The 27,470-nt window shown below is 44.8% G+C and overlaps 1 protein-coding gene across 4 annotated transcripts in view; it reads right to left on the bottom strand.

Moving 5' to 3' along the window:
* Positions 1-20,968, bottom strand: part of hth (Meis homeobox homothorax) — a 666,356-nt gene extending 645,388 nt beyond the window's left edge. For all 4 annotated transcript variants that reach the window (XM_033482431.2, XM_033482432.2, XM_033482434.2 and 1 more), the window contains exons 1-2: positions 18,663-20,968; positions 4,082-4,344 (exon numbers count right to left, since the gene is read on the bottom strand). In XM_033482431.2, the coding sequence (XP_033338322.1) occupies positions 4,082-4,344; positions 18,663-18,677 (278 nt within the window). In that variant the 5' untranslated portion in view covers positions 18,678-20,968. The remainder of the gene's footprint in view (positions 1-4,081; positions 4,345-18,662) is intronic.
* Positions 20,969-27,470: the final 6,502 nt, after the last annotated feature.

The raw sequence follows: 27,470 nt of genomic DNA, 5'->3' as shown, positions 1-27,470 counted from the left end.
CAAACGTGCTGTACGTTACGCATACTTTTTTATACTTGTGTTGTATCATATAATTTTTTTAAACGGTTATCCAGTATGATGCAATTACGTAATTCATTTATCATAAACGTTAGATACTACAAAGTAACTAATTGAAAGTAATCACGTTTTGCTCGTACCAGAATCTGAAGGTAACATCGGGAAACGAGAAAATGGAACGCTACGGTCGCCCGCTCCACCTGGCCTCTTCCAATTTGTTTTGATTCCAGACTTTTGCTTGTTATTAGCTAAGTTACGCGCTGAACAAGAGACGCGATTAGGTGGAACGGACAACCGATCCCCCGTGCTCCTCGCGTCGATTAGCTCGTGGCTCTTCTCGTTTACCAATAGAAGCGAGTTTCGGGAGGTCATAGAAAAGTGGGGACTATATGGGCGTACAGGTCTGGCGGAGCGGGCGTAATATCTCGCTTGCCTCTCTGCCGAACGACGGACATCTTCTTCAGCAACGCGGACGGTACTTTTTTCCTTGTCCTTACGACACGAGATAGCAAACGGCGGCGGAACTTATTTATGGACGTTACTGCACGGCCTATGCAAAAGAACTCGTAAACACGACCGTGCTAACACCCCCGCTGGATAAATTTTGAATTGCGATTTCTTTAGTGTCACGATAGTCGGAACGAAGTCGCATGAAATAAGAATTATGGTAGACAAAAGTGGACGGAGCTGAAGTTATTGTTTTCGATTAAAGCGCCGATAGTAACGAGAACATGCATACAGCCGAACATACATTACAATTAATTTACATCTCTAATCTGCCGAATACATTGTTACTCGATATCGACAATGCCGCGCATAACCGATTGTTGTGAACAAGAAAATTCATGTTTCGCTGCACGCCGGATGGTTTACTTTCATTGACACTTTACCTTCATCATCGCAAATTGCATTAACCTCTATTATTTTCTCCATTTTCTTCACTTTATGTAACTCGACGGGTTACAATACACCGTATTGCAACACAGGTTCTCGCTGCCGGGTCAAAAATACCCGAAATTCGATGTACAGTAAAATTTCTCGCACTATCGTCTGGATCGAATTGTAAGGCGTTAGCTCTAGCATACGAAGATATGATTCGTCGAACCACGCGGCTTCTCTTTATAGCTACCGACACCTCGTGTGAGAGCGAGAGAGAAAGAGAGAGAGAGAGAACGAAACTCGGGTCAAGTGAAACTGCCTGGAAACGCAGCGGCCAACATTACATTACTATGAATACATTGTAATGCTAGAATGAAAACGATGATTTAACTTTTCTATTTCTAATTTTTTATACTGAAAATTTATGCGAATCTTTATTCAACATATTGGTGGGATTCTTCCAGTTAAAATGAGACCAAACACGACATGCTTCAGTCCATATTCGTTCAATTACATCGTGATTGATCTTATTTTGAGCAATCAGAAATACTTGTCCAAACTATATCATGTTTGGTCTCTCATTTCAATCAGAAAACTACCAGAAATATGCTAATACAGATGCTTGTGTCATTGCATTATGAGTTGTCTTCCGTGAATTCGAACCTTAGTATCGACGTAGCGAGAAAATGGACAAATTACATGACCGGTAGCAATATCGCGGTGTCAGTGATGACATGCCGAAGCTACGCCAGGAAGAGAGACATTACTGTATTAAAAACCATGGCTTTAGAATTTTGTACTTTAACTATATCATTTATATATCAAGGTGCAGTGTTTCAAGATACAAACAAAATTGAAAATATATCTTGATATCTGTATTAAATCTCTTTAAAAAATCGAAACAGAAACTCAAACAGTCTCCTTAATATTACCTCGTTGCTTCTGTGACGAATCTTACTCAGTAGCGTCCCTAACCGAGTTAACTTTTTATTTGTATCTCCTTTTACTTCTTTCCTTTTCGACATGCTACTCGTGCGACGTATTTGACACATTATTGTAACACATGCGCCGCGTAGCCCTCCGATCAAATAAGTGTAAATAAATGAATATTATTATTGTTTAGAATTCGATCGATCGGGAATTGCGAGCCCGAATGTCACCCGCTAAGAATATCAGTGCGCAATCGCAGAAGCGGCTCGGTGTGCGTCTCTAAAAGCGAATTTCGCGTCGTAAACCGCACTCGCGATTATTCATGTGGAATGCAAAACCGTGGCCGGTGGAAAACGTGTCGATTATCGACCACGTTAACCTCGCGATAATGTTATTCCGCTGGCCTCACGGTAAAAAGCGGCTTCGTGACGCGAAAGAAAACTGGTCGTCGCGCGGCGAAAGATCGAAAGCTGTGTGCGCGCGGTCTTGTCCAAGCGAAAAGGAACGGTCCCCGCGACGTCCGACGGTGAGAAATGAACGGTTCGCGGGTGCTAAATCATCCGAATTCGGCGCGGCCAATCATGAATCACCATTGCGCGCGCCTGCCACGAAATTTATTCGATCCCGTCGTCTGGGAGGTTTCCCTCGGTGACGGGAAACTTGGCCGCGAGAAAAAGTGCCTCAAGCTGAATATCAACGCGCGAACAGCCGAGCTGGTGCGCGGCCGCCGTTCCTCGGCGCTTCGCTCCGGAGCGCGACCAATCCGGATAAAGAAATAACGCTCGCAACGCGTCATGAATTTTCATGTAAATCACGCGGCCATTAGGATTTATCAAACCCCCATTGTTGCGCCGCATTCCGCGACCCAGAATTACGGCCCAGATTAACGGCAAGATAGAGAAACAACCGTATTAACAGCAACACTGAAGGATTGTTCGGTGTGTAATTGATCCCCGTCCCTGCCCCCGCGCCGCGATAACGCGTTTTATCTTGTTTCGAATTTAGAGACCGACTTTTATTGCGATGGGGATGGCCGCGATCGCGGCGCGGTTCGGGTTCTTCGCGCGCGAAACCACCGCCTTTTTATGGCGTTATTTTTATTTTCTGTTTCGGATTCCGATTCCGCCACTGATTACGCCGCGTTGCCTCCCTTTGTTTGCCCGCAATAACGGAGCCGAATAAACACCTGATATGCTAATAAACTGCAGTTGCACGGCTGGGAATGCGGCGCAGACTATCAGATATCTTCAGTCGTTATGCCTCTCATCGTTTCTTGCCTTGAAAAGTGTATTGGCAATGCTGACTTTTTTTACTCGAAAGTGCGCGCATTGCAAAAGTGCTGTCTTGTGTTCGTTCGTTACTCAGAGGTCTGGATCTTGCGTTATCGCGCCGAGAAACGCGCGCAAGCGTTTCTGAGTATCATTCCAAAGGACGAATCATCCTGGTGAAATATTTTGAACATCGAAATTCTTAGAACGATTAGGGAAAAAACCGCTATGCAGAGCAAGGTGTTTCGCGGTAGGAAGCAGATTCGCCTACTCTCAGCGATGAATAAAATAAGATTCGTCAAAAGATATGTTCCACATCTTCGAATTTGTTAAATCTAATTTACCGATATACATATAGTTGTTCTAATCCAATACTGAGACATTTAACAAAAAAAAAGCGTGATTTGGAGACATTCCACTATTTTATACCAAATACTATCTGGGCAATGCAATAGTGACATATCTCTAAATGTATACCACTGTACCATTTCTACGTTCTTTGTAATATTCAAATATTCAAATAGCTATACTTATATAGATCCTTTTTTATCATATTTATTTATATTTATTTTACTTTATTTTTTTCAATACGCATTGGTACAAAAAATTTACTGATAATAATATTTCATCATTTTCGAAAACCAAATTACTATCGGGAAAATATAAAGCTTTAAATGCCTTTTTCTTTAAACTTCATTATTTAAAGATATCTCAGTATTGAATTAGAGCAGAGCGATATGTAATCGCGACATTCCGTGTCTCTTGTTTTGCATTTAATATGCGTATACATGAAGCGTTTTTTTTTTGTATTAGTCTAATGGTATACTTCGCGCGAGTCCGACGTGTTACAATATCCACAAGTTCCTTTGTATAAAAATACAGACGCACTCTGTTGAAATAATCAAGCGTCGAAGAATTCATTTACTCGAACAAGATTTCCCGCGTTTAGTTATTATCCTAGAATGAACACGCGTGAGTGAACTTACCCGTAGATCGCGTCCTTGTCGCGTTTGTGTACGTCGGGCACCGCGGACGCGGCAGCCGCTGCCGCGGCCGCGAGGACGTGTTGGGGCGGCTGCGGCGGGGGTGGTGGGTACTGCGGGTGTGCTGCTGGTCCCATACCCCCCAGGTGTGGACTGTGATGGAGGCCCGGCACCCCTCTGGCGCTCCCGTGCGGATCGTACAGCCCTGCACCGCCGCCACCACCTCCTCCCTCGAGGTAACCCCCGTGCAGCCCGCCATCGTCGTACTGCAATGAAAAACAACGAAAGTCAGTGAAAATCATCATCGACTATCTACTCTTCGAGACGAGATACCTGACGCCATAACTGGCCACCATCAAGACTTACGAACATAGCGGTGTACTGGTATCTTCTTTCGATAAGCAGATTACAATTTTTGCAAAATTTTTTGTCGCACATTAGATGTCTGGTAAACTCGTTCTTCCAGCATCTCAATTTGATTCGAGTTGTTTGGTACAATTTTTGAAAAAGTTATTCCGTTTTGAAGAGTGTACACAGGCATTTTCCACTGAATGTTAATTAGTGTATAACAACATCATCGTATAGTCAACTATCATGGAGGTAAGCGTTTGGCTCTGTTAACTGTTTGGGGCACGGTGGGATTAAAAATGTCCCATCTCTTTTTTTATGCACGGTAATGCATGGTGGGACATTGTTAGACCCACCTCGAAATATTGCAATAGCTGCATACCCATTCACGAATCCATGTGGCACGGTGGAACTATTCGAGTCCCACCCCATAACAACAAATTGAATTGTATTATTATTTTTTTATGTTTTTATATTATGTGATTGCTTTGTTAATAAAACTATTGCGATTTTGTTTAATTTAAAACGCAATTTTCATGCAACATGGGTGTATTTTATTTTCTGAAATCGGGTGCCCCGAAGAGTTATGCTCTCATGGACACACAACATTCTGAGATTACCGAAGTTCGGTATCTCGGAATTATATTCTCCACCGATTTATCTTTTTCCAAACATAGCAGCTGCATAATAACGACTGCATTTAAAACCTCAAGTTTTATTAACAGAGCAGTAGTAAATAATTTCTACCATGTATTTGCTAGATATTTGTCCCCGTACCAGCATATCTGCGACTTATATTATTATTTATACCTACTAAAAGGTGAATAGTCCCGTATATGAATAAATTCAATTCGATTCAATTCAATTTGCTTATCGAAAGAAGATATCAGATTCGTGGCAGGTGTTCAGGCCACCTCTGTGTTGCAAGGTAGGCAGCTATAACTGCAGATATCTCTGAGAAAACTGGGACAAATTAGGCAAATCCTACAAAGTTATAGACTTGCTTCGAAGAAAGTGTGTGCTTCTACTCTCAAAAATCACATCCATTAGGTCGATTGCAAAGCCCCGTCGCATTCCTTATCAGTGTGCCGATGATATGATACATAGTACAAATAAATGTACCGAATCGATAGAACAATAGGATAGTATCTCGATTATCCGGTTTAAGCAAAGTGACATAAATGTTCAGATAATAGAACAGTTAGTTCAACTACCAGATGTCATCTTATTGATTTGTACAATAAGTCGATTTGTGTACGATTTGTGCCTTTGACTGATCTGATTACAGGTAAAAATTAATTAAATTGGAGGTCCGGATAATCGAGGTTCGACTGAATCGACAGAACGCACATACAGCAAATTCTTCCCAATTAACACTCAACTTGAGAACAAGAATGGACAATTTGGGAAGCTTGCTTATAACTACCGATTGTCAACAACTATACAAAATCGAACCGCAATTTCCAGTGTCGAAACAGAAATCGACGACTGAAATCTTGGAACGGTTCTACAAACGGGTGCGATTTTTTTTTCTTAAACAGCGAGATGTGCACGTCTTCGATGCAGAAAAAGAACGAGACGCAGTCTCGCGCGGTGTTCTCTCTCGTTCCTTGACGTCACTATCCCCGAGGCAAAGTGCGCCCATTGCTCATGCCTGGTTTGCGACGATATACATATATCTATATGTATGTATATACATATATATATATTTTTTTTCTCACATGGCGATCGCGCAAGTGTAGCTTTGAATTATTGTTCCAGCGAAGAGGCCACTGGCGCGCACTATAGGCTGCAGGAGCGCGATAATCGCGGCAGGTCCCCCCGTCGATTAAGACACCCACTGGACGAACAATGTCCGATACGAAAGTCCGTGCCAGCGCACACCTTTGTTCCGAGGTTCGCATTCGCTTGGGCGAGTGTCACCGGGTTTCTCAACGGTTATCCTAGCCGCCATCGATTCCGCGGTTATTTAGGTAGTAAAAATAGATATGCCACTCTGTCCTTGGTCCGAGCGGCATAAAATGGTTCGCGCGAAAATAAGCGGGCTTTGTTTCTGTCGGGGCGATTCGACGAACGGAAACCACGGAGACATCGAGGAATTTCGAGTTTTCGTTTCGCGAACGGAAAGAAGATGTTTTCCGGCGACCGTGCACGAATTCTGTCTCGGGAGATGAATTTTCATTCGAATGAAATTGATAGCTGACTGGGTAATGCTGTTACGTCTCGATGTTGACGCGAGGAGAAGGAACAATTTTGAGAAATTTGTTACTCGGAGGAATCTGAGTAGCTCGTAACACCGGCGAGACTGCAAGAAAACATTATACGTTTATACGTCAAACGTTTCATTCGTCACTGTACGGTTCGCGAAACTGCATCGATCGTATAGTCATCAATAGCAACAACATTTGCGAACATATAGACTCCTTCTTGCGGAATTTGAACAATAGAATGAGACAATTTTGTTAGTTTATAGGTTCTTATAAATATATTTCTTACATTTTCGTTTCTATCTATTATTTGTGTATAAGAAGATTCAAACCCAAAAATAAATATATAAGTAAATAAAAATAAATATAAATAAATGAAGAGATAAAAACAGAGAAATATATAAATAAGTAAATAAATAAGTGAATAAATAGATCAATAAATAAATGAATAAACTTGAGGAAAAGAATTGGCAAGTGATAAACTCGAGAAACTAAACGTTGACGCTAGACCTTGGATTAAACGTGATCGATAAAACGAATCAAGCGTTCATTGCGATTATTCTGCAGGTTATTACCGTTGAGAATATGTTTGCAAATGACGAAGCACATGTAATGGTAGATTTTCTCGACTTCCCGATCTAAGAAACTATTTCTGCCGATTTATCGTTCGAGAAACAAACAAAATTATTGCTTCGTCAAGCTATTAAAATATTTGATAAATTTCGCTAAACGGGGAACGGCGCCCCATTCCTATCGGACACGGTGATTACAGTTTCCCATAGAAACGCGTAAGAGAACTGTTTAGGTCGCCGCTGAAAGGACTGTACCGTGATTTAGCGTCCGTAAGCGGAGTATCGTGATCGATCGAGGAAATAAAATCGCACGAAACCCGCGGGATGATTGAGGTTAATTACAGCAGCACGATAGAGCGCAGTTAAACTTTGCCGGTGAAGTTAATACACAGGGGAAATGCAAATTTCGACGTAGCCGCGGAATGTGAACGGACAAATTCCGCGGCGTATCGACAGGCGAGGTTGAAGGCTCGACGGATCGAGGCGGCGCACGTATCGATCCGGGAAGCCAATGATTTTCCTGACTCGTCGCATCTTGTACCATGTCACGGTGTACCACGGAAACGAAAGCACGCCGATTATTACCGCTAATTACGCCGCTCGACCGTCGAGGCCGGAGGGCCGGTAATTTTGTCATGGAAACGGCGAAAGAACCGAGGAAAAAAATATATCAAGACCGGCACAGGAACGCGAATAAGAACGACGGGAAGAGAACGAAAAACAAAAAGCGAGGCGGCAGCAACAACACAAAAACACGCGAATTCGTGGTTATCGGGGCGACACGCGTGCGGCTTTCGCGAAATAAACGGGAACACGGCGCTCGGGCTAATCGAGAATCCTTAATTACGACCGTTAACCGAGGTGACATAACGAAAACGCTCGAGACAGACTTCAATCCCACCCTGCCTCTTGCAATTTCAATCGCTGCACGTAAGTGGCCCCGTACTCGCGTAAGCATTTCCGGGCATTTCTGATTTCGTCGTAAAAAACGGCGATTATATCGTTTGCAAATGAACGGAGATCCTCCGAGTATTATCGAGCAACATTCGCGGAACGAATTCGCGATATTATATCGAACGATCAATGTCGGTGGATTAACTTTTATACGTCATTCGTGGTTGGATCTTTCTCGGATGCTTTTATCGTCCTGCACTTAAAACGTGTCGCAAAAAGCAAGCGATGACGAGTATACTACCTAACCCGGATCGAAACGCAACATACAGATGTTGCATAATAATTATTTATTTCGCCTTGGTCGGCGAACATAGAAATATCTGAAAAATTACGAGTATATTTTAATTAACAATAAAATTGCAATTTAAACAGCAAACTTTTATGCATAACGAGTATACTCGTCGTAACGCGAAATATTATCATTTCTACATGACTGATGTACTCGTCAAAAACGGTGAACTGGTTAAATTAAATGGTCGAACGTTAAATTCTTGACAAACGACTGAACCGAAGCAGTTTTGGTCGCCAACAATTACAGTTGGCTGCCAGAAGGTGAGGAATTGAAAAGATTTGCGTGGTCCCAGGGGCGGTCGGACGAGGATTGCTATGGCCGGATTCGCAGAAGCAAGCCTTGCAAAGAAAACTGGAAGAACCTCGAAGAAACGAATTCCGCCGGCAAGAAGAAGGGTCGAAGAACGCGAGGACGCGTCTAATAATTCAGCGCGTCGCGTCGCGTCGCGTCGCGGCGGATCTATGAAGATATCACCGGTCGATCGAGCAGAATATCTGAAACGGGAGAGAGATCGAAGGATACGAAGCGACATTAAGGCTGGATCACGGCGGAGCGATGGCGTTCGCCGATTTGATCGCGGACGAGAGGGGAGATTGTTCCGGCTGGGAACCGTCCTGGGACCGTGGCAAGTAAAATCGTCCGAAAAATTAGTTAAACATTTGCCGGAATTCCGTACGCAGAATTTCTCGTGACAAATCGACCGGAATGAATTGGCCGAAGCGCAGCTGCACGGCCACGATGAAATATTCATAACGCAATTAAAGGCGGACGACGGTCCCGAAGAATTCGCCCGCGCCGGTTCGGAAATTCGCGGCGCGAATCAACGATTGAATCAAGAGGGATCCTCGAGACCGAGAAACGCGGCTCGTTTACAAGCGGATAGGTCAAGGCGAGGCAAGGCGAGCGAGCTTAAACACCCCCGATATAAATCACTGGCCGAAGAAAGCCGGGAAAGGGGGCGGAAGACGCGGATTCCCTTTCTCGATCAATACCTCCGCCCATATCGCGGAAGTGTGTGAGTAGAAATCGGCAAATATCCGTCGACACCGTGGCCAAGATGGCGCCCGAGACCAGCAGAAATCGAGGATCGACGGGACACGTCGACGGCGAGAATTCCTCGCAGCAAGGTAAACGCGATTCCACTCTTCCATTTTAACGCGTTCGCTATCGTGTCAACCATATAGGAGTAATGGCCATTATTTAAGCAGATCATACAATGAACTTTTTACGCTAATACAGGATGAGTCATTTACCTCTTTTATCTTCACTGTTCTCGTAAACTACCGATCCTTTGAATAGGATTCTCAATTTGGCTAACACTTGTACTTAATGACATTTAATCGATTTAAAAATCAACCAATAATGTTAACTGAAGTTAGGATGTTTAGTTTGTACTTGCTTCGTATATTGTACTCATATTGTTTCCATTTTTATTTTATTATTATTATGTTGAGTTAATAAATTAAATTGGATGTTATATAACGAAATATTTCGAACAAAAGTTTTATGGTATAAAGAGGAACATATATGACGACAGTGAAGTATTAGTGTTACAGAGCTTACGTTTTCAATGTTTGTTGCATTAAAAGAGCTATTTTAATTGTATTTTTTCAAGTTGTTCGGTTGACAGACAGTGCTAACTCAAATTTTATTCCTTTGCAGTCGGATGTCCTCTATCAGAAATATTAATCTCATCAAATCTGTGTCATCAAATTCTATTTTACACTATAACTATCAAACCAGCCAAAAGGTTAGAAGGTCTGAAATTATAAAAACGTTTCTGTGAGAAATCGCATGATAAAAAAAAAAACTTCTCGATTCAAGCATAATCGTAATAAATATCACACGAAGCTTGAATAAATCCAATCTTGTAATTGTTATAAAACAATAAACACGAGTCGCGTTTAAAGCTCTGCAGTTCCAGTGTCACATAGGGCAATCATTTCCAATATTACATAATTTTATATCTGTTGTGTTACTTGTTGCTTCGCGAGAAAATATAATCGACTTGCTAGTAGATGATCTGAGAAAACTTTCCCGGGTGCAATGACTTAAACATGGTGAAATGATAGAGCAGGAGAGAATATTATGCAGAATTGGAATACAACGGGTTTATGGTAGTAGCTTTCTTTCTTTTTTTATGGTAATGGTAGACCGGCCTGTAGTTCGTACAGATGAAAATATATTTAAAAAAAAATCCCGTTATATCCATCACATCAATTAATTAAGTTTTCTTAGAAACTAATAACCTGTCACGATTAAAGGATGTGTGCGGTCGTCCCATGAATATTTATACCGCGGTCTGCGCTATATTATTTAAACCTATTCGTTTCAATCTAAATTCAATGAACATAAGAAACATCAACTACACGGGGTATTAATGTAACTGTTTCTTTCGCGAGGAAAATGTCGATCACGGTTTCATTACGATTTCATGAACTCGCTAACGCGAAATTTATTCATCATCGGAGTTCATAGTATCAAGACACCAAGGTTACAGAAAATTAGATCATTAGTAGATTGTGTATTAATATGCAAGTAATGTGGAAGTCTTACGAACGAACGTACGGCGACTGAAATCGAATAGAATACAACGTAATTAACTCCTCTCGTACTGCACGGTCTCGAGCCAATTAAGAACCCTGATTAAACCTGATTAAACCTCATTAAACATTTCGTTGGACTGAAAATTTAGGTAAACGTGTTAATCGCCGGCCATAAATGCACAAACTCCGACGCCTAACCCATAATCTCTTTCGATCCACTTTCATCGATCTCGCATATAAAATCGACTTAAAATGTGCAACTTATTATACTTAGAAATCGAATATTATTAAGCCTTAACGCTTTCGAATCTCCGAACGGTACAAGATGCAATCCCGACGATCCATCGATCGTACGCACCGCGAGACGTAACCCGATTTTCCGAGTTCTTCCAGCGACCTTTGCCCCGTTCCCACAATCTCCACTAATTATTCCGCCGATCGAATCTGTCGATCCTGATCTCAACGTATGCGCGAGTCACTGAGGTAAGATCGGCAATAATCGCGAGGCAAAGGAGGAAACGCACTTAGGATCGGTTCGACTTCCGATAAGTTTCAAGCTTGCTGGACGACACTAATTTTTTACCAGCTATCAAGATACACGTTTATTGTAATGGCATCAAATAAACTGAATTTTACTAGGATTTCTACTAGGACTTTTACTAACATTTTCTATTGAAAATTTCAACTTTCTAGTTTCGATTGTATTAGTTAAATTGCTTAGATTTTGTGAGAGTCTGCGCGATGCTTAAAGTGTTACAGAAGAATCGTGCGAACGAGAAATGACCAACTTGTGTCAGCCGACGTGTTAACGAGATTCTTTTTAACCTAATTACATTTGAAGATGTTTTTGGTGTTGCGAATTTTTGAAACAGTTTAGGTAGTCGAACTTTCGACTGCAAACGCTTGCGATAAATTTGAACCTTCTAGTTTCGGTTCCATTAAACGAATTCGTTCGAACTTTTACGATCGATTTTCGGTGTTTAACGTGTTAATCGTCTCGGGGAAATCTTCGGGGATGAATCGGTTGTGAATGGTGCCTAAGGTCGTCCTGTTTGCCTCGCAGAACGGAGAAAGAAGCTGGGAGAGGGGTCGATAGAGAAGAGGCAAGGGGAGGAGGACAGAGAGCCTGGTGACTGTTCGTTACTTTCTGATTGATGTCGACATTTGGAAAACACAGCGACGTACACGCATGCACCGGGACACCGCGCCATGTGCCTCGCCTATCTCGAGGACGCATCGTGCACCGGTGCATCGCGCACCCGCGTCGTCGCACGCTCTTTTTCGAACGGCTCGCCGATTTTCGAGCCCGAATCGCGCCAAGATTCGCCGAAACCGAATGAGAACTACCTATAGCCGGATGCCGCGCGTCTTCCGGGCCACTTTCGTGGCTTGCTCGAATTAATTAACCGCTCGATTTTTCGTCCGAAACGACGTTAACGCGCAGTGCGTTCAGATAAGAATGCCCGATCTAGAAACTCCTTTTTCGGAGATGACAGGTAAAACTGAAACGAACATTGGCGAGCACTAACGAGAAAACAAGAATTAATCCTTGCACTTGCAAGCGTTGCACTGGTATGTATAAGCCATAGGCTCGATGTCGCATGCATGAAATGCATTGTATTATATGTATAAAATTGAAATACTGTAGGTCGAAAGAAGTATCTTGGTTTTGGAGTTGAAATAGCTTCGTGTGCGAAAGGTTAACGCTAAACCTACCAAGCTCTAGAAATGATGAACAACGCGTGTTGCTTTATAAGAATGACAAGGCTAAAATTATTTAGGCTCTTCACTATTTCGACGACAATGTAGGCTTGAATAAAGGAATTTATTCGATCGATTGGTTTCAACAATTTGGAAATAAAAATATGTATGATCGGTTATTTTCATACGAAATAAAACTCGACTGCATCGTTTGCAAGACAAATCAACCGAGTATAATATTATTTCTTTCTGAAATAATTTTAGTAAATTGAAACTAATGCATCAACATTTTTTATTTCATTTAATCTGTGTTCTCTTTTACGTTTCACCGTTCCATTTTTGTTGTTAACTCCTTGCGCTGCAATTTCTTTCACAACAACGACAGAACGGCACTTTGTCGTTCTTAATCATTTCCGTGACAGAACTGGACAATTTTTATTTCTTACACGTGTCAATTTACTTTCATTTCTAGATTTTGACAAAAGAAGAATGAAATTTTAATTGGATTTAGAACGAACGATTAGCATTCATATTTAGCACATTATGTAGGAAACGTCCATCACGAGTTCGACTCGTGATTATAGCGCAGGAGGTTAATGCATAAAATCCGCAGTCCAATTATGACATATCCAAGTTGTTAAAATGATTGCAAGGGGAGATGCAATTTAACACTTTTTATTTAGTAGAAGATAAATCATAATCGTGTCGACTGTTTCGAAGAGCCTAAATTAAAATTGCCTTAATTTATCGAAACGTATTGTAATAACGACAACCAGGAAGCTTCTCGAGCAATATTTGACGACGACAGGAACGTACCGATGATAGATTCGATATATAGTTTAGTTTCTGTGTTAATCAGGCCGAACTGACAAGCTGGTCCGTGTCCATAAAATCGTGCAAATTTATTGCACCGAGCTAATCTACTGACTTTTATCAAAGCAGGAACTGGGAACACTATTTTTGCAGCTGAAACTTACCGCGGAGACGTTTACGATTCTGAAAGTAGAGGTCTGCGACGATTTGACAGGCCTGGGGAGAAATCATTTTCGGAATTCCGAGACTCGTGCAACTCTTTCGAACAAGATAGACCTCTAAATTTACGATTCTCCTTACGTGTTCGCTCGCGCTACGAAGAGCTAAACGTCCTCTACACAATTCAAAGCACTCGCTGCAAAGCAAGGATTTAATTCTGCTAGAACACACGGAATATGTAATTAGAGTACTATGCTTGGGAAGCGGTTTCGCAAACAGGTAATTAGACTGCGACGAAGACGAGGCGGAGCCGCCTAATCGATGAAAGTGCACGATCGCCGGAGGAGCCGGGGTTGCTTCTCGACGGAAAATTCCAAGGACTCTCGAAATACGCTTCAAGGATGGGAATACCTTGGCGGCAATAATTCACGGAGCACCGAAATAGAGAATACACTCGATACTTTGCCGCGACCGGATTAAAATCCCGTCGCGGAAAGTGACAAACAGAAATTCCGGCCGGCAACTTTCGATCCCGACGAAACACGCGCGCCCGGCGCATTTCGTTTTCCTCGGCCAACTAATGTACCGTTACCAAAAAGATTCCTCCGTCCCGCTGAAAGCCGACCGAGCATACAGAAAAAAAATACAGAGGAATAGAAGGAGAGAGAGAGAGAGAGAGAGAGAGAGAGAGAGAGAGAGAGAAGAGTTGGGGGAGAAAAAAAGAACTAAAAATCGTCTCATCGAGCACACACGGCGAATAGAACGACGAGAAATCGATACGACTTTAATCCGGCAGGCTAAAGGCCGATATCCGCGGCAATCGGGAGAGCGAAAGTGATTGATGGATACCCATAAATACATAATCACGGCTCGTTCGTGGTACAGCGGTGGACAAAAATCGACGCTATTCACCGACCCAAGAATTTTTAATCCCGGCAACGGGCTCGCGTACACTTTCGTTTTTTTCGCATTTTTTACTCCGTCTTACTCATGCGCCAGATTTTTCATCAGACTTGAAAACTATGTAAAACACGGGGAACGTAAATATTACAGAAGAACCATTGCGGGTTTATTTCTTTTCTTTTTTTTTATTGGAAACCATGAATGGCATAATTGATTGTTCGCCTGTGTCAGAACTTTTTATACTGGCAGTACCGTCTAAGTCGGCGCTTTTTCATGTTGATAGAAGCAGAAATTCATCAGGGTATAAAAATTTAAGACTAGAATGACTATAGAACTGCGAACGATGTCTTCAATATTTCTGTGCCGAAACTTCTGTTCCGTCTCTGTCGAAACTGTACTATAAAAGGGTTCACGAAAGCTCGTCAAATAGAAACATATAATAATATGCAATCGTCATTTAATTCGAGTACGAACTTTGATTCGTGAAACGATTTTTGAATCGTTCCGTTTACGATGCACATTTGGAAACAAGGATAGAGAAACGGTATAATTTCCAGCTCGGATTGAAAGATTTTCGTAATACCTCCGGAGCTGTCATAGCATCGGATGATCGATAGTTCATCTCGGCTCTCTGCAATCGCCAGTAACCCCCACGTTAAAATGATTCATTCATGGTAGGTATCTGTGATACTTAGAGGCAGCGAAGAGCATAAAGCTTGCGGTTTATCTGGACAGCAAATGACTGTAGAAGAATCGATGTCGGAGCACGGTAACGAAAATCTATTCGCTCTTAACTGTCGTTCGAGACTAGCTCAACGGCAAGCGAAACAGAGCAGTATCTGACGAGAGCACGGCGATGCTCCGAAAATGGTACAATATTCTCCGGCTTCGAGAGGAACGTTCTGCGGAATTTCTCGGATACATCGTCAGAATACGAGGACTATTAAATTACTGGCGAGACGGGGAATACGGCGGATCAAGATTCGCACGCGAAACGTTCGGAACGGCTGCTTTTAAATTTGCATCTGACTCTCTCGCTCGGCAACGTCCCAATAAGACTCTTATCAAATCGGAAGCTCGCTGGACGAAGAACAAATTCACAATCACTTTTGGGAAAACGCTCGCACACTGAGCGTAGCTCGACGACGTGCACTGTGAAGAAGGAATTTCACTGTCACCAGCTACACGAAGAAATGTTATCGAAACTTTGGACAGCGATAAAATGAATATCCTTTCTTTACATCGATTATCATTTTTGGAGCACTTTGAACACTGGTCGATTGAATTCTCACACGTTGCACTGTACCCTAACTTCTCTTTATCAAACAATTAACTGTACTTTCAATCGCTCGGCATCACAGATTTCAAACTCGACGCACTCGATGTAAGAAAAAAATTAATTTTCAAATCCGGTCATAATTATATTATAGACGACAAATTTCGGTTGGTATTCTTAGACGCGGGAAAATGGAATCACGGGCATTCCTTAGAACCATTTCGGAGCAGTTTTGAGGAGAGTCTCGCGCGACCGGATGGCGTTTGAACGTATTTTCCGAGTGGCTGGTCGAAATTTTTCGGGGAAAAAGGCAGCGGTAAGGGAAATTGCTGGGCGCGCCGGTGACGAGCGTGAAATTCCGGGGCCGATAGCGTGCCTATTGAGGAAAACGGAAACGTTTCGCGGAGATATCAGCGTCGCCAGCGAAGAGGAGGCCGACGGTACGCGTCTCGGCGCTTCATCGGTCGATTCTCGACGGGGCACGCGAGCGATCGCCGGTTATCGGCGATCTCGTAAAGCTCTTTATCGGCGCCGATACCGTTTTCACTTGGCCGGGGCTCAATAAAACTGCGGAACGTTGAAATTCGCAAAAACCCGGTGGAAAAGCGCGGCCTCGACATTAAACCCGATAATATTGTATCCGAGCCGAAATTGTAACGCGATCATCGACAGAATATTCACTGCACGCTGGCGCGGAATTTCACTTTGATAAGCTATCGCGGCATTTTTATGTAGACAATGAGTTTTCCACTGTTCACGTGCGGCCGAGAATACGTTGGCTGCACGCTGTTCGATTATTCAATGAAATCGGAGCACTGTTTTCTCCCGCGGACACTTCACTCGGACAATTTCGGAGCACTTCGTAGCACAGATTACAAGTGAGAAAAAGTGAAATTCGAGAGACATTGTTATCGTCAACGCGTATCGACCGAACACTTAAAAAAAACCGACCGACATGTTTTATTCTATAAGAATGACAGGACTGAAATTATGTAGACCTATCAGCACTTTTATTATAATTCATGTCTGAATTAAACAAGAAAATGATCGAATTATGAAAGTGTTCGTGCATTTTCGACAACTTCGGAATATAAAATGTAAAACTGGTAATTTCGATCGACGCGATAGGTTCGAATGTGTTAAACGAGAAAGAGACGTCAGATTTTGGATAAAGAGAGCTCGTCGAGATTCTGTCGAACGGGGTATAAAGATAAACATATTTCAATTTATCCTACGATTTACGAACGAAATGTGCACGGCCTGGAAGCGACGGTTGTTTAAAATGTAAAACGGAGTCCGAGCTACGTGGAATTTGATCGAAACTTTGTCGGAGGACCGACGGGTCTAAAAATCGCTACAAAATCACGAGATCTAAGGCAGCAGACGTCAAACAGAGATATTAGATAAGGTTCGAGATAGCAGCGGGAATCGGAGGAGTCGCTTGTTGCCGGCGTCCGACGGATAGTCGAGACCCGGCGTCGAACTCGTTCCCGGCTCCCAGTTTAACCCTTTGCGGTCGAAGCTATTCGAATTCGAAATCCAAAACATGATTTCTGATCTACGGTAGTTCGATTTTATATCATTTATTGCGACTCATGCGCACGAGATCGAGCCTGTTGACAAGTGCAATGCAATTTTAATAGTTTCTTTTCAAGTAGAAACGAGTCCGATGCTCTTAGAATGATTTCGAAAAATGGTACACCAATTTTTAGTGGCGCCTCGGAATCGCCATTCGAGTGCAAAGGGTTTTAAACCACGAAGCTGCCGAGACAATCGGTACGATCCTCGGCCGCTGTGCAACCGATGGCTTGCGTGAACGAACGGAAATTCGTTTCGGCCGAAATCGTAATCGGTTCCCCGAAGATCGAGACGTTCGGAGCCCCGGAGGATGAACGTGCACGGAATATCAATGTAACGAAAATTCCCAAATGCTTAAAGTCGTTTAGGCAAGACCGTTTCGGAGCAATGAATTTTGAGCGCGAACGAAATCGTATACAAACACGATCTCACAATGGAGCATCGTGTTTATGAATCGCGTCTCCGTAGGCACAGGCCACCGTCGGATATTACGTGTTCGGAGCGCCACTAGGGGAAGTCTACAATTACATTCCGGGTAAACAATATGAAGTCCTTTTCAGGTTAAATATGAACGTGTACGATATGTGTAGTACCGATTTGGGACGATCGCGAGGTAAGGAAAATCGAAACAATGGAAATTCGAAGATCGAACCTCTCCGCAACGATTTTTAATTGTTGACCATTTTGTGATTAAACTCTCTCTCTCTTTCTCTCTCACTTTGGACGTCCATCGACTGTTCAGAATTTTAGAGCAACCGCAACGAAACGCTAATTACACGGTACAAGATTGCGTTAAGCGAGCTGTCTGTATTTTCCCCAGACTCGCGAGAGAAGCCTAAAACGACTGCTTCGCAGTTTCCTGCGAAGCAAGACCGTTTCGGAGCACGGAGAGACTCCGGCGTGGAAAATTCTCTAAATGTTATTCTCTCATGGCGAAGATTCGGGCGGATAAAAGAACGAGATAAACCCCCCAATGTTCCAACGACTTCGTCTTAAGAACAATGTCGAATTATTTTGCTCGAGTCGGCTGATTGAAAAATTAACGAACCAAATCCCTAGCGCGGCGGGACGTCGTCCCGGGGGTTTTTCCCTAGGCCTCCGCTTCCGTTCGAGCAGGACTTGGAACGCGCGAGAAGGGATGATTGTGTGCCGAGAGCGCGTCGACGCGCGTACCTGACCGGTGAAAACTCGCGGATAAGATGGCAGAAATCTGTGTAGGTGTAAAATCAACGTACCCTTGGCTGCGCCATGAACGCCCTGGCCGCGCCGGGGAACTCTGCGTGCTGAGCCACCGTAGCGGCTGTATTTTCCCACAGTATAAAGCAAGTAACACTTCACTAACACACCGTTTGCGCTCACTGTTTCGCCTGATCGCGGCGATGATCTCGGTATTTTATTCAGCCTGCTCGTTGCACTGTCGGTGTCGACCGAGAGACACGGGGTTCGGAAGGAATCGTGGGGACAAGGGGAGGATGGCACCACCAGGGCCGTCGGTGATCGTCCTCGGCTGGCAGACGTCGACGATGGCCGAGACGGCGGCGATGGTAACCACCGCGAAGGAGTTCACCAGCCGACGGCGTGCAGGGCTGCGGCCTGGCGCGAACTGGATGGCGGTCGACTGTTTCGATGGATTCGAGTGTTCCGTCGGCCCTCGACGATTCCCGAATCCGAGTCGAGCGGCGGCGACGAGACGCTGTCACGGCGAAGAGTCGAAGCGAGCGTCAGCAGAGTTCGGGACGCGCGCTTGAACGTTGCAGGAGGACCACGGCTACGGCCGGACACACGTGCTTCCTCATCGTCCCGGTCACCACGCCGGAAGTATCCGCTGACCAGACGGGAGGAGCTTGGCCTCTCTCTCTCTCTCTCTCTCGATAATGTCAGTACCACGACGACATCATACGCTCGATGCTCTCTTTTCGGTTCAGTGGAGCACGTGGCCGCTCATACAGACGTATGCTTCTTCTTCGCTGGCTGCGCGACGATTCCTTTTCCTCTCGGTCGACCGGTGCACGCGGAACGCGTCTGGATGTCCACTGTACGTCGAAGCGCGCGCAAATCGAAAACCGGAAAGTATCGACTGACGAACGTTCAGCGACGGACTGAACAAACTCGGAACAACGCGGAACTACGATCACTACGAATTCACGGTGAAGATCTTGTATTCACGAATCTAGGCTGCGCTCTCTCTCTTTCCCTCTCTCTTTTTCTCTCTTTATATCTCCTCTACTCTTTTTTGCGTTTAGTCCACTGGCCGTTCGAGCATCGAAGGGTGATTCGCGCACAGTGCGAGGACACGAAGACGGGGACTATGTATTCCCAACGCGGAAACGAAAAGGAAAAACAAACAAAAAACACCAGAGGGCCTATGCCGACGATGGTCACTGACGGAGCACGGTTCACATCCTTCCCGTGATTGGCGCGAAGTCAACAGTGTCGTTTCGTTTCGACGTTCGCGTTACGCGACGTTCGCGCGGTGGCCGTCGTTGATAGCGCGGACGATCGCGGCGCGTCTCGAACAATGGTGGAGAGATATCGGCGAGATGCGTAAACACACACCGAGGACCGGGGCAACTCGTGCGACGGATCGATTGATTCTTTGTAGCGAATAGACGCGGAGAGCACAGGCTGCGGGTGGTGTCCGGTGTCGGGTCGAGCTCCACTGGCACGGTTAAACGGCGGTGCTCCGTCCACACTGTGCCCTCGTTAAATCCGTGATCGACGGGGGATGCGGTCTTCGAATTGCTCCGAGTCGGGAGCCACGGTGCGAATGCTGGAGCGAATGTTGGAGCGACGGAGGAGGCGGCGTTGCCACTAGCGTGCACTCGGACGGGTCGTCCCGCGCTCCGATAGATCCCCGATGTTGCCGTTCTAGTTTTCGTCGACACGGTTGATCACACACGAGGGGGGCTTCGGGGGTGGTCGATGGGGGTGGTCCGTCGCGCGTACACGATCACCCTAGAAAAATCGTCGAGTATCGGCGCGCGGCTCGACGACGGGCGAGAGAGACGTGTGTCGGTCAGAAATGGACGAAATAAAAAACCGAACCGGCGGGCACACAGCGCGTCGTTCGACGACACCGAAAGAGTCGCGTCACCACCGAGCCGTGTACAGAAGAAGCGCGTTCCTCCTCACGGCGATTACTGAACGTACGAACGAACGAACGAACGAACGAGGCGAACCAACCAACCAACCGGTCACGCACGCTGAGGAGAGAGAAGAGGTGACGCGCGAGAGAGCTGTCCGCGAGACGGCGGGCGACCCTCCTCCCTAACCGTAACTACTACTGCGTGTGCCACTCGTAACTCCGGCGGACAGAAGGTGGAAGGTCGGTGTATATGTTGTGTGTGGTGTGCGCGCGGGCCGGCGGGCAAAGGCAGCCACGGGAATATGCGTGTTTCGAGTTCTTCCCCCACGAAAAAGCACCGGGTAGAGATATCCACGGGTAAGAGAAGTGCGGACCGAAGCGAGCGTGGAGAGCAGCGCCTAGCGCGGTTTTAGATCCTGCGCCGTCCGCAGTCGTTCGCCAACTGTCAATCAGCGCCGCGCTACGCCAAGGAGTGGGAGGCGCGCAGTCACGCCCACCGAGCGCGGCCAATGCGTCCCCTGGCTCCGCCCATATCCCCACTCCGAAACTCTGATCGCAGCGCCCCAACGGAGAGACCGTGAACCACGGGATTCTCCGCCATCGCTACACCACTACCAACGAGACCGTCGACGGACTACGACGACGACGACGACGTTGCCGACGACGACCAAGACCACGACCACGACCACGACCACGACCACGACGACGACGACGACGACGACGACGACGACGACGACGACGACGACGAGACCGACGAACCCTTGGACGGTAGCAGACTCGAGAACACGGTCTTCCGTTTTCCTACGGGAGAGGAAAACGGAAACGGTGGAATCACAGAGTTTCTATGTTGCACGCGTACAGGGGCTGATATAGACGATCCTCGTCAGGGCTCGTGAACTTGTATCGTGGCAACCGACACCCCTCTCCTGTCGATAGCTTGCTCTTTTTATTGCGACGATTTAATTGCTGATGAAGCTAGAAGAAAACCGTAGATACGATATCGTACTTGTTTACTGGGATTTCGTTGTTGATTTACCGATATTATTATCAGCATTTTTATTGCATAAGTTTTCACTGGTCTCTCGGATCGGAATGATGTTTCACGGAGTGTCGGGACGAAGGCGGACAATTTTCAACGATTCTGATCCCGAGCCTTTTCTTCTTTTTCACTCTTTGTTATTTCTAATCGACTGTACTCCAAGTCGACACGGTCTGGGAAACTGTCTTCAACCTTTTTTAGATCTCGTTCAGATCTTATCCAAAAATACCATAAATTCCTATAATCCTCCTCCTGTCTCGTTAAAAATTTTTCCGATTCCTGCTTGTCATTAAAACATTACGCACCTGTGCCACCGCGATCGAAACTCCGTCTTAAAAAATACATAAACGACCGAAGAATCGCGTCGGAAGATTCCGTCGCGATGCAACCGAGAAGCACCGGTCCAAGTCTGATTCTGGAACTTGGAAACTCCGGTAACCACAAAGAGCTGACTGAGACACATGTTCACCGCTCGGGCTCCCACAAAGACAAATAAGCAAGCCGAGGCGAGGCCCGCGCTTATCTTTTCTTCGGAGGCAGGACAGGACCTACGATAATCTCCGGCGAGTTTCGAAACGGGGAGGCCGCGGTATCGATCCGAATTAGAAGCTCGCGTAATATCTAATATAACGCACGGTCTCCCCTAATCCTGGCAGCGCAAACTTCGACGCCACACCGGTGCTCGCAATTTACAAGACGACAATTTCCGCGTGCGTTCCGCCGCGGAGTCTGACGCTGCGCTCGCCGGCTCCCCGAAATTTTCCGCGTGCCTCTGCCAAGCCAGAAACCCCAGAAATAGTAGAATAGGCAGGGACGCGCGTCTTGGCAAGGAGCTGGCCGGTCGCGCGTTGGCCTGTCTTAAATAATGCAGCCGATGATCCTGACAAATAACGGCGTTCCGCTAAATGCTGGCCGTCGGACGGCTCGTTGGCCGTCTTCGATCGTCCGTGCGTCATCGAGAGAGAGAGAGAGAGAGAGAGAGAGAGCGAGAAGAACCTCGAGAAAAAAGTTGCAGCAGAATCGGAGGCGTCGATGCACCCGCTATAGGGCCTTTTCAGTCCACCAAGATGCACCCTGTCTCGCAGCAAGGGAGCTCCAGCCGCTAAATATCGCACCGTGGTCGATTTCGCGTTGTTCCGCGCCGACTCTTCTCGGCTCTTCGTCTTCTTCTTCTTCCTCGTCTCGTTTTATTTTTCGCGCCCGGCCTCATCCTCCTTCTTCTCCTCCGTTATTAATTCAACGTGTCTGGCCGCGGAACGGCCAGCCGGCGGCGGTGGTCGATCGAGCTTTGAATGAACCGAACGAACAGCTGACTCCACGCAGGAATTGGGTCGCGAACGTGCGGTTTCGAACTTTGAATGGTATTCGGCGTTGGGTGAGTAATAGCGACAGGAGGCGGCGGAGGCGGAGGAGGGCAGAGAGGTGGCTGTCACCGACATCACTCAGTGTCTCCCTCCTGGCGTTCACTTCGCTCGATTTTATGACTCTCTCATCCCTCTCCCCCGGCGCACTTTCACCCCCGACCGGTGCGACTGCCGGCCCGCACCACGCGTCTCCCCTCGATTACGCGCGATGTCGCGAATCGCTGCGTCAGTTTCACCTTTTCTACCTTTCCTCTTCGCCGCGGCCGGTTTTCTCTCTCCGCTTTCTTGCTCCTCCTCTCGACGCGATGCTGCTGCCGGGACCGATGGATGCGGTCATCGGTGAAATATGGAAGGACGAGGCCAAGGGTAGTGGAGCCGGTTATTGTAGGCTGATCAATTGCTGTGCCTTCGGTTTGTTTTCGGGCATAATTAACTTTATGCTTGTCGAACAAGACATATTCAATTTCGTTACTTTTCTATTTTCTTTATTTCCTAATGAACAAATTTAACCCTTGTGCCAGTAACCAGGCACCCCTTTGCACATTCTCTTCGCAATATATTTTGTTCCCAGCAAAATATTTTGTGGCGGCTACCTCCAGACCCGCTATACAGACTTCGATGAGTCCTTACCGATGGTCCTCTAGCGGGCCCCCGACGAGAAACGTCATCCCCTCTCTCTAACAACAGTCCTTTTACAACCGCCAAAATTTAAATATCCGGCTAGATGATCGTTATTTGTTACATTATTTATCGACGTCTCTTTCGAGTCCACGATTCCGTTATCAGAAAAGTACGAAAAAATTAGGGGATAAAATTTGGTATACGTTTGTTTAATGACCACGTAGCCGGGTACTCTTTTGCACATTCTTCCCAACATATTTTTTGTACTCCTTTAAGCTGTGTAAGGAGCAGAAATTCTCCGGAATAATATTTTATTGCGCTAATAACGATAAAATGAATAAAAATCAATGTCTATATAATTATACAAACGCGTTATATAAATCAGTCACATAATGTAGGAGCTCATCATAAGGATGTATCTTATTCGATCACTATAAAGTTAATTACGACCGGAAACAACCCGAAAGCGCAGCAATTGGTAACCCCAAAGTGACCAATCCCCATCATCTAATATTCCTGCGGATTAAAGGGTCGCCGCGTTTCAACTTCGATCCTTTACTCATCTCCGTCTTGGCAGTTCGAATTTCCATGATATTCAGGCGATCTCGAACATAGATTTTAAAGGAACGCCGATTGTGCAACTATTTCGCATGAATACGCAGCCGGCAATTTCTGACATCTTTAGCGGGCACATTTTTATGCGAGACTTCCCTAATTGCTTCGCACGATAATCAATAATTGAGCGCGATTACAGAACACGGCTAAATAAGGGCATGCGGGTTAATAATAAACAAGCGCAACTCGCAAATGGTACCCAGCCCAAGAGAGTCTCATTTTGCGAACCATGTTTAGCAGTCTCGTAAATAAATGTATGCTGTCTTATACCCTGATCAGGAAAAGAATTCCCATGGGATTAACATTCGGATTAAATAAATCTGTGGATTAATGAAATTTTATAGGTCCGAGAAACTTGGAATTATAATAATCCTTGTTTCACGGACGTTCGAGGGGATAATGATCTAATAGTCGGCGACGTCGAAGACCCGGAGCATACGATCAGCGCGATGGTAATTAATATTGTCGCGACAATTTCAGACTGTCATGCGAGCGTAATATTTATTTCCCATAACTACCTCACATTAATTACATAATTGCGTTTACAGCTGCACAATTCCGTCGTTCGAGTGTAAAAAGGTTCGAACAATGCTCGTATGTTACACGCTGGATTGATACTCCAACATCTACGAGTGCATAATTCATTATCTAAACGAGTCTGCCGGATTCCTGATGAAAATAGGATAATTATACGTCCCGCGGTAAACGGGACGACGATTAATTGGAGCGCGGGGCAAGCGTAAACCGTGTTTTGCGATTCATAAAGTCGTCTTAAGAGACATTGTTGAACAATGTTAAGCCGGCGCGGGCATAAATTAGTAATACTTTACTTGTCGCTCGCTTTTATAAAACGGCCGAAGGCCGGGCTAAACTCTTATGAAGTCGCTCGTATAATAATCCTATTTGCGGCCGACGGTATTTTGTATTGTAAATTCGCCAGCTATTAAATTTGCTTAGAGACACACAAGTGGCTTGCACTGTGGAAATAGAAACATTTTACGTCCGCGAACCATCCGACTTTTCCTTTATTAAATATTTATCGAGCTGCGTGGAAAATACATTTGTTACTTTGTCGTGGAAACTATTCTCGATAAGTTAGAGGCCGTTTGCTTTCGCAAACCTTTATTTTCGCTATTTCTTTTCGCGAACTTGTTTCAAGCGCGAGGCTAGTCGTAGTTCAACGTTAACTGTCGTAGCTGTGAGTCTATAGTTTTGACGAGGAAGCAACTGTCTGTGAACATTGTGCTATGAAATGGATCGTATGCGTTTCATGAACCAGTGTATCGAATCAAGAATGACTATCGACGAATCCCGATGTAGATTTCGAAAAATGATAATACAATTGCCAACCAATAGGAATCTCTAGTGCAGTACGGTCTACAGATAGAAGAAAAATTAGTAATGTGATCAGAAGCCATATTTCATCTTTAATAATTATGTAATTGTCCTCTTTGTATGGACCATCAAAACATTTGGGGAATCACGCACCGTTTTATTCTGCAAACCATCGCGCAACGCACGGATCTCAAAATTGTATTAATAGAATCATGCTAACAGATTGAACAGTTCCAAGGAAGTCTAAAACTATGGTTGCAACATATTGTACAATAATTATTTTCACCAAGCTTTAGCAATAATAATCTCCTCCGTATAATTTTTATTTTGTTCTCTCTCCTCTACGTATTACCCTTTCTTCTCCTAAAAGGAGATCATTCAAAAAACACCTGAAAATTTACTAAAATTTTTGTGAAGACACAAGTTGCTCCAGAATATGATTGCACGATTAAACTAAAACTTTACGATCTAGCTTAAGATTTTTCACATCATTCGCATCTTTTACTTCCCGAAGAGTTTACGAGCGGTAAATTCAACAGTTTCGTTTTAATAATATCGAACGTTCGAACGTAGAAATCTAAACGGTTCGGAGTTTCAATCAAGTCTGTACAGTGTGCGTATGGAGTAATGGAAAATCCATAAACGGCACCAGTGCCGTCTTTCGACGCCAGAGTCGATGAAAATCGCACGGTCACCGAGCACGATCTCTCCCGCTCGGAACACCATTTATCCGGTTAATTCGTAGGTATTCCGGACATTGTCGAGGCTTTACCTGGCACGGGACACTTCGAGCCTGTTATTTCGCAATAAATCACACTGCGAGATGGAACCGAGCTTGTCGATAGTAACGAGGGATTCGCCCCCGTCCGATTCGGTCCCTCCCGGGGTAAACAGCCACGAGCCATTAAACTGCGCGTAATGCCTGAAGATGATCGATTCTTACGTAACGCGCAGACTACTATGCGCCCGACTACCTTCCATCCCCTTGCAATCAATTAGAAATAATCTAGAAACGTATACCAATTAACCTACACCGGTTAATTGATACAAACGTTCAAAATTTCCATTCAGATCTACGGTTTAGTAAAAATGTATGCTGTTTGTGGTTGAACACCTTGCCCTATAATGTCGTGTCAGAGCTTTTACGAAGATTTCGATCGTAATCTACTAAATATGAATGTTATTAATGGACTGCGTGATCTTCATGCAAAAGAAAAGTTGTGACCAGTGACTGCAAAATACACGAGTCTTGGCAGACATTTGTTTCCTTTCTTAATAACTTTAATGAGTTGAACACGACAAATTCTTGAAACGTTTTCATTCATTTCAATTTGATCTACTGATCTACGTCATAAACGCGTAAAATCCGCGATCTAGTTATTAATTCGTTCTAAGTCGAAATAATATTTCATTCTTCTATCGGCGAGAAACAGCCCCCTGCACGCGAATGATAAGTCCGAGGCACTGCTAGAAATTATTATACCACGTTCAAAAATCATTTTTACGTTATCCAGAGAGTTTTCATTTTAAATAGCCGATTAAAGTGTATTTGTTGTATGGGTCACAAGACTCAATTTCGTATGCATGAAATGCACGATTTATGTCTTCTAAAACGGAAGTACCGCAGGTCGGGAAAACTATTTTGGATTTAAAATTGAAATTCTTTGCAACGTAAGAATTTCTTAGCTACGATCGTTGCAAGCGAACGTTCGTTTTTAACACGAATCGTCGCAAAATTCATACCCAAAAAATTGTACGTTGCGCCCGAGTCCGAAAGCTGCGCGAGCGTCTTCGACGTCTCTTTCGATTACCACGGTATACAGAACGAACAAGAGATTCGCAGTGGCCGATCCTCGAGTCGCTCGTTAATCAGGCCGAAAGTTCGCCGCGGACAGGATCGCACCTGGATACGCGTGGTTGAGCAAGTTGAGACGCACCGAGCACACAGCGGCGCGTGAAAATAGAATCATATTAAGATGGAAGA

The sequence above is a fragment of the Megalopta genalis genome, unplaced genomic scaffold (genome assembly GCF_051020955.1).
Source record: "Megalopta genalis isolate 19385.01 unplaced genomic scaffold, iyMegGena1_principal scaffold0020, whole genome shotgun sequence".
Classification (NCBI taxonomy): domain Eukaryota; kingdom Metazoa; phylum Arthropoda; class Insecta; order Hymenoptera; family Halictidae; genus Megalopta; species Megalopta genalis.
Note: the sequence above shows the minus strand (reverse complement) of the source record. Positions and strands in the feature narration are given on the sequence as shown.